Source organism: Neltuma alba, unplaced genomic scaffold (genome assembly GCF_004799145.2).
Source record: "Neltuma alba isolate B1F8T4 unplaced genomic scaffold, ASM479914v2 tig00000970_pilon, whole genome shotgun sequence".
Taxonomy (NCBI): Eukaryota; Viridiplantae; Streptophyta; class Magnoliopsida; order Fabales; family Fabaceae; genus Neltuma; species Neltuma alba.
In genome coordinates, this window is record NW_021632276.1 from 24,357 (window position 1) to 40,035 (window position 15,679).

The 15,679-nt window shown below is 36.0% G+C and overlaps 1 protein-coding gene across 1 annotated transcript; it reads right to left on the reverse strand.

Annotated features, from left to right (window-relative positions):
- Positions 1–13,463: 13,463 nt before the first annotated feature.
- Positions 13,464–15,217, reverse strand: LOC114749342 (elongator complex protein 5-like; the record flags this gene model as incomplete). Its single annotated transcript, XM_028937851.1, has 5 exons — positions 13,464–13,910; positions 14,026–14,101; positions 14,565–14,654; positions 14,742–14,932; positions 15,148–15,217. Coding segments are annotated over 5 exons (612 nt in total), but the record flags the coding sequence as incomplete, so codon positions are not given.
- Between the last annotated feature and the right edge of the window lie 462 nt (positions 15,218–15,679).

Here is a 15,679-nt window from a genome sequence, read left to right on the forward strand (position 1 = left end):
TTTTATCGATAATATGTTCGATAATTGCATGATCGATAACGTAATCGATAAATCTGCTCTATGTTCAAGTGTGTTCTTCATAATTATCGAACACGTGATCGATCAAGTGTTGATCGATAACTTGATCGATAATTTCGAAGACTATAACGGTACTGTTCTGAAATCCCTTCGTCAGTTTTCGAACCCTAACTCGAAAAATACCGGACCCCTGTTTTTCGCAACGGTCAGGAATCACCACTATCTTAAATTTTTCAACCGGTCCTTCGATCGAATCCTTCTCTGCTACATTCCCAACCTTCACCCACCTCAAAATCACCGTTTTTCAACCGATTAATCTGTCAAAAACCGCTCGGCACTTCCGAAATGGCTCGGGTGAAGCAACCGAACATGGAAAGGGGAGAAGCGCAGGAGAAACAACCTCAATCGAGCGACACCACTGCTTCGGGTACTCGAAAACGTTACAGACCGAAGGTAAGGGAGGAATCAACGAAGAAGAGGGCTACTCTGAAAATCCGGGAAAGTCGGGCCGAAGAACAACCGGCCTCTCTCAGAAAATCTCCCCGGTCCAAATCAAAGCTACCGATTGTGACTGAAGAATCGGAGACCGAGTCGGATGATGGAGTCTCAGTTCAGAAAGCCGTGGAATCAGCCTTAAATATATCAGTCCCCAAGCAACCGAGAAAGAAGAAACAGAGGGCAAGTGAAGGAGTGGCACGGGAAATTCCTTCTGAAGGTATACCCACTGAATTTTCTGACTTATTATCTGGCAATCTCGATAATGAAGTTAATATAGCAAAGTATAAGGCCGATTTTGCCAATAGAAAATTCTGTCCTGTGGTATCTGTGGACTTAGAGGGTCTGAGGAAAAATAAACAGATTGAGCTTGATTTAAGTGACCCACTGCAGCATTATTCGAATTGGTTAATCATTGGTGGTGAATACTGTCCCGAAGTGGTTAAAAGATTCTACTGTAATATGGAATCAGTAGAAAAATATGATGATAAAGACAATCTCATAGAAAATTGTCTGAAAGTTACACTGAGAGGCAGAGTTTTTAAACTCACCAGTGCCAAAATAAATGAGCTGCTAGGGACTCAAGATTTTGTGCGAGGTGGTGACATGAATGAAGTAAAGGCTTATAGAATTTTGATGCAGAACAGTGATTATCCCGGTGAGCTGAATTTTCCACCTAAGCAGATGTGTGATTTCTATAGGATCATCCATTACATCTATTCTAGGTGCATGGTAAACAAATCCGGTAGTTTCTCACATCTCACTCAGGATGATTATCTTCTTCTAGCCCGGATTATTAGTGGGGAAAAGATTAATATTGGGGATCTTATTTACTCTGAAATGAAGGACTTTGTTCTTAACAAGTCCAGATCAACCCCAATTCCCTATCCTCAGCTGGCCACCTATTTCCTTCAGGCACATAACATTGCTCCATTTGAGCCTGGGGAAATCAAGACTAAGGTTCCTGTTTTTGGCCTCACTCAGCTCCACAAAATGAGGATCTCTGTTCCCTTTACACCATCACAGAAAGTATCTCAGAAGGATAAGGGAAAGCAACCTGCTGCTAGTACATCTCGGACCCAGGATGAAGCTGAATCCACTGCTGCTCCATCTCATACCCCTGGTCCATCTTTTATGGAGAGATCCCTCAGGGAAATGTTTCAGGCTGAGCTTCGGGCATTTGAGACCAGAGTCTACTCCACTGCCAGAGACTATGGGGAAGTTTCTGACCGGAAGTTTGATGGCATCTCTAAGATTCTGGATCTTCACCAACAAGCTATGGTGGTTTTGGAAAGAGAAGTCACCGAGAGGTTTAATTCAGTGGACAAGGAACTCCAAGAGCTTAAAGGCTTAGTTACCTCTCTCTGCTAGCACTTCACTGCACCTAGCACAAGCTTCAGCTATGAGGATCTCCTCTTCCATCCTCCCTCTCCACCGCACCCTGAGCCTGCACCTCCTTCCTCTCCTTTACCCACTTCTCCTATTTCCACCACTTCTCCTTCTATTTCAGTCCCTACTACTCTTGCTCTTATCACTGTACCCCAACCTGTTCCCTCCTTTCATTTTCCATCTATTTCTCCACTTTTTCCTCTTCCTCCTCTCCCTATTCCCCTGACCATTCCTTCGGTTCCTACCCCTTCTGATGCTGACAAAAAGGGGGAGAAGAAAACTGATGATATTTCGTAGCTTATTTGGTTTTATGAGTTGCTTTTTGGTTCTATGTCATGACTTTATGTTATCTCTTTTGTTATCTCCTTTTGTGTATCTGGATAGTGTTTTTATCGATAATATGTTCTTGATTTTATCTGCTCTTTTCATGCTTTTTGAGAATATAAAACTGGTTGATGTTCTCTCTGATAGATGATTTATAACTTGTGTTTTGTCATCATCAAAAAGGGGGAGAATGTTAGGATTATAGTTTTGATGATAACAAAGTCAGAATATCAAGGTTAAGTATTTTGATCGATCAACTGATCGATCAATCGTTTATCGCTAAGGTTTCAGATAAATGATCAAGTGTAAATCAGGTCTATAGTAGGCTTTTGGATCGAAGAACTATTCGATGAGCAATTAATCGATAAAGTGATCGATAATCGCTAACGTAAAAATCACATAAGAGTATGGTAAATTATCGATAAGCTGATCGATAATATCAGGTAAACAATCGAGTTACTGATAAGAGAACCAAATCTGAAGTGTATTTATCGATCAAGTTATCGATAAATCAGTCATCAATAACGACTTCGATAAAAGGTAACACAATCTACTTGTTCTGCACATTAGTTCTGTTACCAATTTATCGATCATATTTCCGATCATTTGTTTATCGATTACGTGTTCGAACTTTATGCTCTAACTCTCTGAATGCAGGTGATCAAATTCACTGATGGATCGATAACCTTATTGATCATAAAATTATCGATCACATGATCGATAATCAATGTCCTTATCTACTCTTACTCATTTTGCTACAACTAAATTATCGATAACATTATCGATAAGTTTAACTTGTTTGCTTAAATAAGTTTTCACATAACGTGATCGATAAAGAGTCTAAGGATTGATATATTCGCATTAAGTTATGGTGAACTATTTTTCGATCAAGTAATCGATCACTGGTTTTTCGATAATATGATCGATCATTCAATTCCCCGGAATTCATGTTTTCACAAAACGTGATCGATAATCATTTCCTTTACCTTACAGGAATAAACTTCTTTCTTCACTTTATCGATCACTTGTTCGAATGTTCATTGATCGATCAACTGTTCGATCATTTCAGATAGCCTGTGTCTTTCATTGAATATATACATAACCATGTTTTATCGATAACATTATCCATCATACATTTATCGATAAGATGTTCGATCATCAATGACTGAAGCTTCATTTCAATAACATTTGAATTATCGATAATCTGTTCGAACAAACATGTGTTCGATCACTTGTTCGATCATGGAACGATCTCCTCTTTCTATGATAATTCTTAGAGTCAATGATCCAACACTTGATCGATAATTTTGGTGATCTAATTCGAAAAGTCTTCATTCTGTTTATCGATAACTTGATCTATCATCAAGTAATCGATCATCTTTTCGATCAAACTAAACCAGAATGACTTTCTGTTCTTCTTACTGATAAATGATTTCGTCACAAATCTTTGAATGATAAATTAGCTTTCTTTCTATGTTCAAGATTAAAGCACTCACCACAAAACTCTCATTTGTTCAAAGCTTAAAATATGCAGATTAATGAAAACGAGTGCAACGGCTCTTCAACGGGATTAAGTAGACTGCGACCTACAGTGTCAGAAGCTCAGACGCATTAATGGCGGAGCCGTTGAAACCAGCGAAACACGCAAACGAAGTCACAACGGCTAGAAGCTCTTCCGTCTAACGGCTACTTAACGATATCAACTATAAAAGGCGCGAAGAAGCATTAATGAAGAGATTGAATATCGGAACTACCACTGCGATCATTTAGTTACGCATTCAATACTCTGTTTTCACGTTACTACCGAGCATCAGTGTTTATCATTAAATTCACTCTGTAAGAGAGCCAATTACTACTTTTATTAAAACTTGAGTGACACTCAAGAGTGTGGACTCTTGAGAGGGGTTGTATCCTTACGGGAGTAAGGGGGAGTGATTGAGCGATTCAATTACTGTACCGAGGCACCAAGAGCCCTGTCGATCTTGGAAGATAGTGAAATACCCAGAGGTGTTCTGGGGACTGGAAGTAGGTCACGTGGTTTAGACCGAACCAGTATAAATCTTGTGTCTCCTCTCTGCGGTTAAAATTCTCCATACTCTGACTCTCTGTTTTTATTCATTACTTACACGCTTTTGATTGTAAATTTTTGTAACTCACCCAATTCACCCCCTCTTGGGTGAGATTGTTTCTAACATCCGTTACTCATTAAATCCAATATTTAAATCAATGAACTTCATTATAAAAGCATTGTTAAGCTCTCCTAATGTGCAATTTGGGAATGATCAATGCAATTAGCTCAATGCAACCTAAAATCAACTCAATATCAAAACATGACCATGCAAAATAAGAGAGAATCAAGAGGATTACACGAGACATATATGCAACCACAAATATTAAAGCACAGAATTCTACATTAACCAATCCAAACTATAATTATAAATCATTAAACAATGATTACAGTAGCAATCCAAGTATCTAACTAAGAATTACAATTCCTAAACCTAGGAAACCATAAATTCATAACTAAAAACTAAAGATTGAAACTAAACTCCCATTTGAAGGTTGGAAACTCATTCCACTCCACCATTTTCAAGAGCTAGAAAACCCTAGCCCACCATAGCCTTGGAAATCGTCCCAACTAGAGTGAATTCTTCAGCCATTATAGCTAGGAGATGAAGGAAATGAGATAGGATGAAGAAAAAGTGAAGGAAATAGATAGGGAAGGAGATGGAGATGGAGAGGCAAGAAGATGAGAGAATAGATGTGTTGGAGATGAGAGAATAGAGTTATAGGACAAAAATAGGGTTTTTAAGGGTTTAAGGGGTCCAAATGGGTCAGATCATTTGAGTAGATGCTCCATTTTTGCATTTTGATCCGAATCGATTTTACTGATACGAGGCATTTTACTGTGGCGAATCCACAACTAATGCTACGGCCAACTCACCCTGAATCAATACTCTTAGTTCCCATGTTGTGTAATCCCTTGATCTTCAATCTTGGCTTTAATTCTCAAGTGTCCTATAGTGAAAAGCAACAATTTGAAGCATCAATTGTCCTAGAAATCAATTGAATACAATTAATGACTAATTATAACAATTTTATCCTCAAAAAGATACTAACTCAAAGCAAGAAATCTTAATCTAAATTAAGCACAATTATCACCAAAAAATGCCAAAAGCTATAATAAAAGCCCTGAAAAAAACATGTAATAACATAGAAGAATTGGGTTCGATCAATTCCCCCACACTTAAACCTTTGTACTCCTGGACAAAGGTAATACAAACCAAAGCAAGAGAACAACATCAATACAAATGAAAATCTCTTTGACTTTAGAGTAAGAAAGTGATAATGTCATTAACCCAACTCTCCAAACAAGCAATCACAGTGATCCAAATTAATGAGAAGAGATTAAGGTAGAGTACAATCAATGCAATAGAAATGAGCTAAAAGAAAAACACTCAAGATACAAATTGTTTCACTCTGCTCAACAAGTTGGGGTGATTCTCTCTCAAATCCACTTAATCAACCACTTTACCATAAGCTTGTTAGAATCTACCTCTCCACTTTTAATGCATGAATGCAATGATCAAGAGGACTTTTAAGGTTATGACGATGGAAACGGCTAAACAAAATATGATGAAGAGAAAAGATATGAAATGATTAAGCACCAAGCATTTGAGAAAATGATTCCAACTAACATTTGCTCTATTTCTCTTAAGGCACAACTTGTTCATCAAACCACTAATGAATTACCTTATGTCAAAACTTTATTCTTTTGGACCCATTTTATTTTTGATCTTTCTTTCCTTGGCTTTTCTCAATATTTTCTTCTATTTATTTGCCTTCTTATATTTCTCTCTCTGTTTTTTTTTCATTTTTTATGGTAATTCTAAAACCAAGAAGACAAAGTTTAACACATCGTACATGTAATAGTTAAGTGTTGTTGGACAATTGGATGTGCACTACATGCTTTAGCACTTAAGAAAAGATGAGGGCTCAAATGGTTAACAATGGATGAAATTATGAGGGTTTGTGTTTGGGATGTAAGGGTTTACAAAAGAATGCCTCTATCATGCTCATCATATCAATGCAACTAAGTCTTGACCAAGGACTAAAACAAGTTCTAGAAAATAGAAGATGTAAGTGGATATAACTCACTATGAACAAAAATTAGACTCAAAGAATCTTCCAACAAGGCTAAGTCTCAAATGTTCATGCACAAAGATTAATTGTATGCCACATTAATCACAATACATTAACTTAATTACTATAAAAGCAAGCATGAAGAATTGCGACAATGAAACTAACAATCAACTTTGAACAAATAGCAATTCTCACGAGTATCAATATAAGTTCATTAACATTTACCAATGTCCAAGAATACACAAATCAAAGTGTAAGTTCATTGAAGAACAAATTTTCAAAATAAAAAAACAGTTGACTTAAAATCTACAAATTAAATTCAAAAATCAATCAAAATTTTGAAAAAAAATTTTTTGAAGACCAGATTTTTCATTAAACACAGAAAAACACAACACAATCACTAAATATCAATCCCTTCCCCACACTTAAACCTTGCATTGTCCCCAATGCAAAACTCAATTACAACCCTGAACAAGAGAAACCAAAACCAAAAAGGGAGGAAAAGAAAAGAAAACAACTACTTTTACTACTAGATATATCCCTCCCTCATACTCATCTCACAAAACTGATAACCTCTCAAAATTCCTACTGAGTTAAGCTGATTTAACGCTCTTTTATGAGGTTTGAAAGTCAATTTTACAGGAAACAAAGCCTGAGGAGAGTAAAGAATGGAGAAAAGCTGAAAAGAAGTCAGCCGCCACGGCCTCTGGGAGAAAATGTCGCGGCGGATCAAATAGAAAAGAATGAGCGCGTCTCTGTAAAAGGCGCCGCGGCGGATCAAATAGAAAAGAATGAGCACATCTCTGTAAAAGGCACCGCAGCGCCCAAGCTGTCTCAAAGGAACCTATTCGGTATAATCCATCGCGGCCGATTATCACATGCGCCGCGGCGCCGGAACCTCGAAAGGAAAGCCATTTTGTAAAAGGCGTCGCAGCGCCTGGCCCTTCGCAGCTGTGCGTTTTACGTTGTAACTTAAAAAATTAGGGCATATAGAGGTGGATACTCGGTTTTTCTGGGGGACTTCGACTTTAGGAGCAATTTTGGAGGCTGGCTCTGCTAGGGTTTGGAGTTTTGGAGGTTCCGGGCTTGAAGCTATAAGAGATTCAAAGCTTGTAACTTGAATTTTCTGGGTTTCCTTCTTCTTCCCTTCTTGTTTCTGCTATGACTACTAGATACTCTTATAGTTGTAGTTCTTCACTCGATATGTATAGCTAAATCCATTTTTCTAGGGTTATTTTGATCTATTGTATGGATTGAGACTTGGTTTTACTATCTCTTGAGTGTTAATGATAATATTCAGTTGTTTTTACTTTGAGCTTAATGCTTCCTTTTGTCTGGCCATCATTTGGATTGATTGATTGATTAGTTTAACTTGAGAAAGTTAAACTAATTCGTGAACTTTGGTAAAAACATGCTAGTCCAGAAATTTAATTGAGTGAATAGAAGGTTTGTCGATGGAGTAGAGATGTATCTGTTGACCTAGCATAGACTAAATGGGTTTTGGTTTTTAAAGTGCAACCTTTTCAAACAAGTGCAAGAGATTATTGTGTTTTAATCATGATTGCAAACATTTGGTTTTAACTTGAGAAAGCTTAATCAATTCTGCAAACCCAGGCTAACTAAACTTATTGTAAAGCACTACTTGAGAAGTAATTAATCTAGTTTCATGAAGTACTTTAGTGAAGAATAACCCTAGTCTCTTAATTGTTTCAAGGTCAATTTGATTTTATACTGCTTTAAACCATTGTTTTCCTAATTTCATTTCACAAACTCTTTTACAACAATTGTTTCACTTAACCTAATCAAGTACACAATTATGATTTTCAACTCATCTAGCCTTAGTCTCTAAGAGAACGATACTTTTTATATTACTTCCGACCCGTCCACTTGCGGTTAAGTTATTTGGTGAACAAAAACAAGTAATAATTCAAAGGATAAGAGTTAAGGAAGGAAACAGACAACCTAGAAAGTGAAATCTCTTCAAGCTCTTGTAAGAGAAGTTCTCATCCCGAATAAGAAACATGCATTTCTTCAGTGTGCTGACTTCTCTATTTTTTATCTTCCTTAGTGATAGTGGTGTGGAGTCCTGCAAACAAGTAGAACCCACAGCAGTACCATATCCAAAAATAGGAACATGAAGAGAATAAAAATGAAATAAAGACAGCTTAGAAGTTAATCTCTCCAAGTAACTATCACAACCAAGGAAATCAATAGTACTCCCATTAGTAGGAGCCAAATTGTTATTTAAATTTTTATAATACTTGAGTTCATATGAAGTGGAAGCTGAAGAATCCAACTGATAGTTGTTGGAGTACAACACATCACTATCACATTCAGAAGAGGTAATGTTCAAAGGGAGAGAAAAGAAAGAATGAAAAGATTCATGCACATTGCCATTTACAATGCAAGATAAATCAGGAAACAAATCATAAGACAAAGCTTGTTGGAAAGACTTATTGATGTTCATGATTTTGGCAATTGAAACTTTAGAGTCTTTCTCAACAGTATTAGAAACTACAAACTCATTGGAATTATCATGAATTTGACTCTTAAGGCAATGGTTATTTTCCATCAACTCTCTCACAGTGGTACTCAAACAAGACTCAACAATTTCAAATTGCTCATGCTTATCAATAACAGCACTTCTAGTACAAGAGAATAAATCATTAGTAGTGCATAATCATCTATAGTACTAGGAAGAGAAGGATGTTTATCATTCAATTCATCACACAAAGAAGTAGAGTCATTATAACCAGAAGTTATGTATTGAGAGGATTCACAAACAATCTCTTCATCCTCCTCACTATCACTCAATTCAAGAGTTTTATCAGGCAAAATAATAGAAGAGTAAGAACAGGGTCATTACCAAATAATAGTGGAGACTCTACTTCATTCTTTGTAGTTTCTGTACTTCTTGTGCTCGAGTAGGTCCACTAGGTATAGGCATGAGAGGGCGGGAACTTTCCATCCTTGGTGTGGCATTTGACTCTTGGTCATTAAGTTCTTGTTCCTCTTCTTCCTCTGAATCCTCTAAGTCATAGGGCCATGGAGCTCCTTCTTCTCCTTCTGTCTTCTTCCAGTGCACATGATTAGTAAAGGCTTTAATCCAATCCTCAATGTCCTCTAATCTTTCCTCTTCTTCTTTGGATATCCCAAACAACTCTTTGCTTCTAGACAACTCTAAGAAGTGAATCTTTATAATGTCATACATCCCTCTTAATTTTCTTGTTTGGTCATCCATGTTTAGTAGTGTGAGAAAGTTGTCGAGACCATAGGATTGAGGCCGAGGCTTAAGGTGGGGTGGAAGAGAAAGCTCATGATATGAAAGAGGGCATGGATGGAATCATGGTGATGGTTCATGGAATAGTTGGTGAGATGGGGAAGGGTATTGGTGGTAGGGTTCATGTAATGGATTGTTTGGTTTATGATATGGATGATGTGATGGAAAGTATTCAAAATGTGGATTGTATAGTAGAGGTGAGAAGTCATAATGTGGTCCTAGTGGTGGATGTTGGTTCAGATGTGAATGGAATAAAGGAGTATGGTAAGGGGAATGTGAAGGATCACTCATCCAATCATAGTCATGGTTATGGTTAGGATAGGGGGTATCATGTCCTTGATAGTTCCCACCTTCTTGTCCATGATCTATGCATGCTAGAAGAAGATTGAATACTTGTTGTATAAGATGAAGCCCTTGAGACAAATCATTACCCGTCTTAGTGTTATCGCCTACAAAAAAGGAAGGGTGATAAGATGGGTCTAAATCATCATTAAACCAAGCCATAAGGAAGCAAAACAATCAAGTCCCAATGAATTCTTAAGACTTAGAAAAATTCTGGCTCAAAAAAGATTTTCGTTGCAGCAAGACTTGAGTTGGTCGTGATGAAAATGTTCATCGAAGCAAATTCAGAAGAGGAAGGGGTATTCATCACGGTTAGACAGTTATTGGTTGTGACAAAATTATTGGCAGAAGCAACCCTCAAAACAAGGCAACAGTAGAAACAGTGGCAGAATGAAATTAAGAGGCACAAACACTATGCAAAGCCTCTAAAATTTTAAACAAACTCAAGAATGCAAAGAATGCTAAGAAGTGCATGAAACTATATGCAAAAAGAAAATCAAGATCAAGATCTTTATTTGTATATCTCAAAATTTTTATGCAATATAAAACCTATTACGCACAATGTAAAAATGTAACCTAAGAGGCTCATAAAACCCCAATCAACCAAAGTTGACAATTAACTAGCCTAGCAAAACCAATTTCTTGGTTTCCCGACAACAGCGTCAATTGATTTGACTGTGTCGTTATGCCTTGGGGTAAAATGCAATAATTTATAACTGGATCCAAGAGATGGAGTATAGCAATGTAATCTGGGTCGTATTCACTTTTGAGAGCTTTTATTGATGACCTAAGCTAGACTAAATGCCATGCAATGCAATGAAAGGGTGTTTGGGTTTTTGAAGATTTGAATTGAATTGACTAAAGTTATGCAATGAAAATAAACCTAAGCTACTATGTTTTTGTTATTTTTAGATAAAATGATGATGGAATAGAAATAGATGATAGGAAACCTCTTGAAAATGGTTTTAATGGCAATCATAGCTTGCTTAAGATATTAGGAGTTTCATAAAATCATTAGGTTTTCTTGAATAACAACCTCATTTACTCATTGAGTCCAATGTTTAAATCAATGAACTTCATTAATAAAAACACTGTTAAGCTCTCCTAATGTGCAATTTAGGAATGATCAATGCAATTAGCTCAATGTAATCCAAAATCAACTCAATATCAAAACATGACCATGAAAAATAAGAGAGAATCAAGAGGATTACATGAGACATATATGCAACCACATATATTAAAGCACAAAATTCTACATTAACTAATCCAAACTACAATTATAAATCATTAAACAATGATTACAGCAGCAATCCAAGTGTCTAACTAAGAATTACAATTCCTAAACATAGGAAACCATAAATTCATAACTAAAAACTGAAGATTGAAACTGAACTCTCTTTTAAAGTTTGGAAACTCATGCCACTCCATCATCTTTAAGAGTTAGAAAACCCTAGCCCACCATAGCCTTGGAAACCACCCCAAGCAGAGTGAATTCTTCAGCCATAACAGCTAGGAGATGAAGAAAATAAGGTGGGATGAAGAAAAAGTAAAGAAAATGGATGAGAAAGGAGATGGAGATAGAGAGGCAAGAAGGTGAGAGAATAGAGGTGTTAGAATGAGAGAAAGGAGTTATGGGACAAAAATAGGGTTTCTAAGGGTTTAAGGTGTCAACTGGGTCAAATCATTTGAGTAGATGGACATTTTCGCATTCTGATTTGAATTTGACGTTGCTGATACAAGGCATTTCACTGCGGCGAACCCACAGCCAACATCGCGGCTTACAAGTCCGGAGGGTCTTTAACCTTGATGTAGATTGTTCGTCGCAGCGAATCCACAACCAATGTCGCGCCCTACTCGTCTTGAATCAATACTCGTAGTTCTCATGCTGTGTAATCCCTTGGTCTTCAATCTTGGCTTTAATTCTCAAGTGTCCTACAATAAAAAACAATAATTTGAAACATTAATTGTCCTAGAAATCAATTGAATACAATTAATAACCAATTATGACAATTTTATCCTCAAAAAGATATTAACTCAAGACAAGAAATCTTAATCTAAATTAAGCACAATTATCACCAAAAAGAGCCAAAAGCTATAATAAAAGCCCTAAAAATAACATGAAATAACATAGAAGAATTGGGTTCGATCAATCACGTTATAAAAAATGGATTAATTTTGAGGAATTAGTGATATTGTATGACATTGTATAGCATTATGTAACAAAATCATATTTTTTTCAATTTTATATGATTAACAACTGATGGTATAGCGAGTGACAAGTGACAGAATATATTGACAATAAAAAGTGTGGATAATGACAACTAATTATGCATCAAAATGTAATACACAGCTAACTTTCATTTACAACTTCATATATATATAATTACACCAATTTCATAATTCACTGAAAAAAACATATAATTGTATGTATTCAGTATCAAAATAACTATTTGTGTGTTTTGTGACATTTACAAAAAAAAAATTCATGTCACTTCTATTTGCAAAAGAAATCTTTTGCCATCATTTGTCTAGGTTCAAAGTGACCTTTCTTTTTGCCATTTTTTTTCTTTTGCCTCATGTGATTACTCATCCTTCTTCATTGCCTCTTCTTCATCTTTTTGTAACTTCTACCAATGAGTCAAGGGTACAAAAAGTAATGGCCTTTGTGTAAAAAATTTAAAAAATCAGTTAATGTAAATCTATACAACATTGTCACTGTTGACAAGTCAAAGAGCCATATTGATAACTTCTGCAACCTATATTAACAACATATTTTCCTACTTCACAATAAGAGTTTCTAGCCACACTAACCTTTATCTTTTTTATCAATTCCTCTTGAACCATACCCAAACAAAGCAAACTCAACTTCAACCCACCCACAATATACCCAAAAACAAAACAACCATAATCACCCTACCCACCTATAATAAAACTCCAACTTAAATGACCAAACAAACATCAAACCAAAAACACGCGATTTTTGCCAATGATTGACATGAGTGGAGTGGATGAGATTTTCAGATGAGAATAGGGGAAGAGACTTCTCTTACTTCTTGTGTATTGAGTGCTAATTTTCAAACTCAAAAATAGGGCAACTTTTAGTCATTGTAGATGCATTTCACCAAGGGCAAAAGCATCTTTTCACAGTTCACCAAATTACACGCAAGTCTTTTTAGGATTTCAGAATCATTACCAAATTTTCTAAGACTTTTTTGTAGTGTTTTGTGTTGCATTGGACCTCACTATCATTTTCCCTTTTGGTTTTCACCCCTCAAGTTTAAAATCATAAGTTTTAGTCTTTTAAGTTTCTCTTCATTTCAAATATTGGTCTTTATAATGTATGAAAAATTTGAGCCATTTCAAATAAGGATAAACTTAAAGGACCAAAATTCATATTAACTTTTTTGAAAGGCCTGCCCTGACACTCATAATAAAGAAGCACAAGTTCCAATAACATCACAAAACCATACCAAAATATGATTCCATGTCAATCCATAATATATTGAGAACAATTTCGAATAACGTTGGCTTCATCTGTCGATTTTTTTTTTGAACTCTGCTTATGTACAAGTGAAATAACCTATTCTATGACCCTGTTGATGGTAAAAGTTGGGGCGAAAAAATACACGAAAACATCTCTATTACATTAAACAGAGAAATGGGAGTAAAATACTGAAGGAAACCTAGTAAAATTACAATAAAAGTCCACATTTTTCTGATAATATAAAGGATATTCATATATCTAAATCGTCATCTGGGTCTTCGTCAGAATCCGGCATCTCATCATCTGAATCACGATAATAAATAATCTCACCCGTGCCAGAACCCACTTTTTTACTACCAGAAGTGTGCTTTGCCTCAATGTTGTAATCTTCAAGCGATCTTCTACCATCATATATTTGTATGGGTTTACCATTTCCTAAGGAGATAATGATAAAGTTGTAAGACATATTTATCATTTGAAAAATGCAAGTAAACTGAAAAGCAATTTATTTTTTGGAAGGAAAATTCTAGCGCAGATCTAAATTACATACCTTGGTGTTCAAAAGGGAGCACAACGTTAGCCCTATCAGTTCGCTCCTTCTCAGACAGATCAAGATTGAATTGCACCTGCTCAAGAAAGTAACTTTGTGCTGAATTTATATCTGCCATTATAAGAATATTCGTTTGTGTAGTGCAGGGAAATATACCAAGGCAGCATATGAACATAATTTTAACAAGTATGGATTAGATATAACTTTCTTTATTCTCTCAATCTTGTGTAGAACTAATTAATACCATCCAACACAGGTATCATGAGTTAAACAGGCACACGACGGTGTTGTAAGAGACAACTACTTGATTCATTTATGCTCCTACCATTTAGATCAACACTGACAGACCTGAGAATCTTGCCAATGGGTGTGTAGTGCAACTTTGACCAAGGCCTTTTATATTTTTTTGAAAGGGTCTTCGCTTTATTCATCTTTTGCAGAAAACAGATGAGGCATTTTCTTCCATTACAAGAATGTTATTCAGCTTTTCTTTAATACAGAGATAAAACCCACTCCATATAGGAAACTATAGAACTAACCTTCGGCAGTAGGCCTGAGATGGATAGTCCATCCGCTGAGGGAATAGATGTAAAGCTAATTCCTCCAGGGTCAACTTTAAATTCTTCACTCTGAATACAACATCATAGATACTTTATCAGTCAACCAATGAAGATTGGTAATTCCCAACAAGGCTTACAGAGGAAGAAAGATATCACCGTCACTCTAACTCGCCCATTTCTGCGCTTGAACCTGACATTGAACTTCCCCCTGCTAAAACTTTGTTCAGACAAGGAATGATGAAATGGTTCGACATTGGCCACCATGGAGGACATGTAATCAAGAACAGCTGCAACCCTATCGTCATGGAGATCAGAATGCAATAACCCAAATATACACGAAATTTGATCTGCAGCCATCATAAAAACAATGACCATAAGATACAAAGTTGTTCAAACATCAAGTTGACTTTAAACATAATTCATAAATGCAAATGAACAAAAACCACCTCACATTTTCTTGCTTTGGTACTACCAAAAAGGAATTTGCCAAACTAAATCACGGCAAACCAGATAAAATTATATGAGGAATTAAAGAATTTGAATTCAGTGCAAGAATGAATACCATGGCTCCGCAGATTGCTTAAGAAACCCGAGATGGATTGTGAAGTTGTGAGTCTCAACAGTTCACTTAGCTGGAAACATGCAAAGGAAATCCATCAGGATTCAAGAGACACATACAGAATTTGCAGAGAAGAAACTAGGGGCATAAATTGATTTATAAACAAGGCATGATCATTTACAATTTTCATGCAAAATGAAATTTGGACAAACTGCTCCCTGCCCTACTCTTCATTTGTTTCCAAACTGAACTCTAGAAGCAAAAGTAAAACTAGATATTACCTACTTAACTAATTTGGGTAGATTAATAAAACTATTTAAATTAATCATTTGTCAAAAATGTGTTGGTTTTCCTAAAATACGTTTTTAATCATTTGCATTGAAATTACCCCTTGATGAAAACTCTCTTTAACATGTACAATTAACAAGGATAGTTGGAGGAAAAAAAATGACTATAGGGAAAAAAACGAACTGAGGTCTTCTATTTAAGATCAAATTCAACTCCCAACTAGGATAGTACCATGCAAGTCTACTTA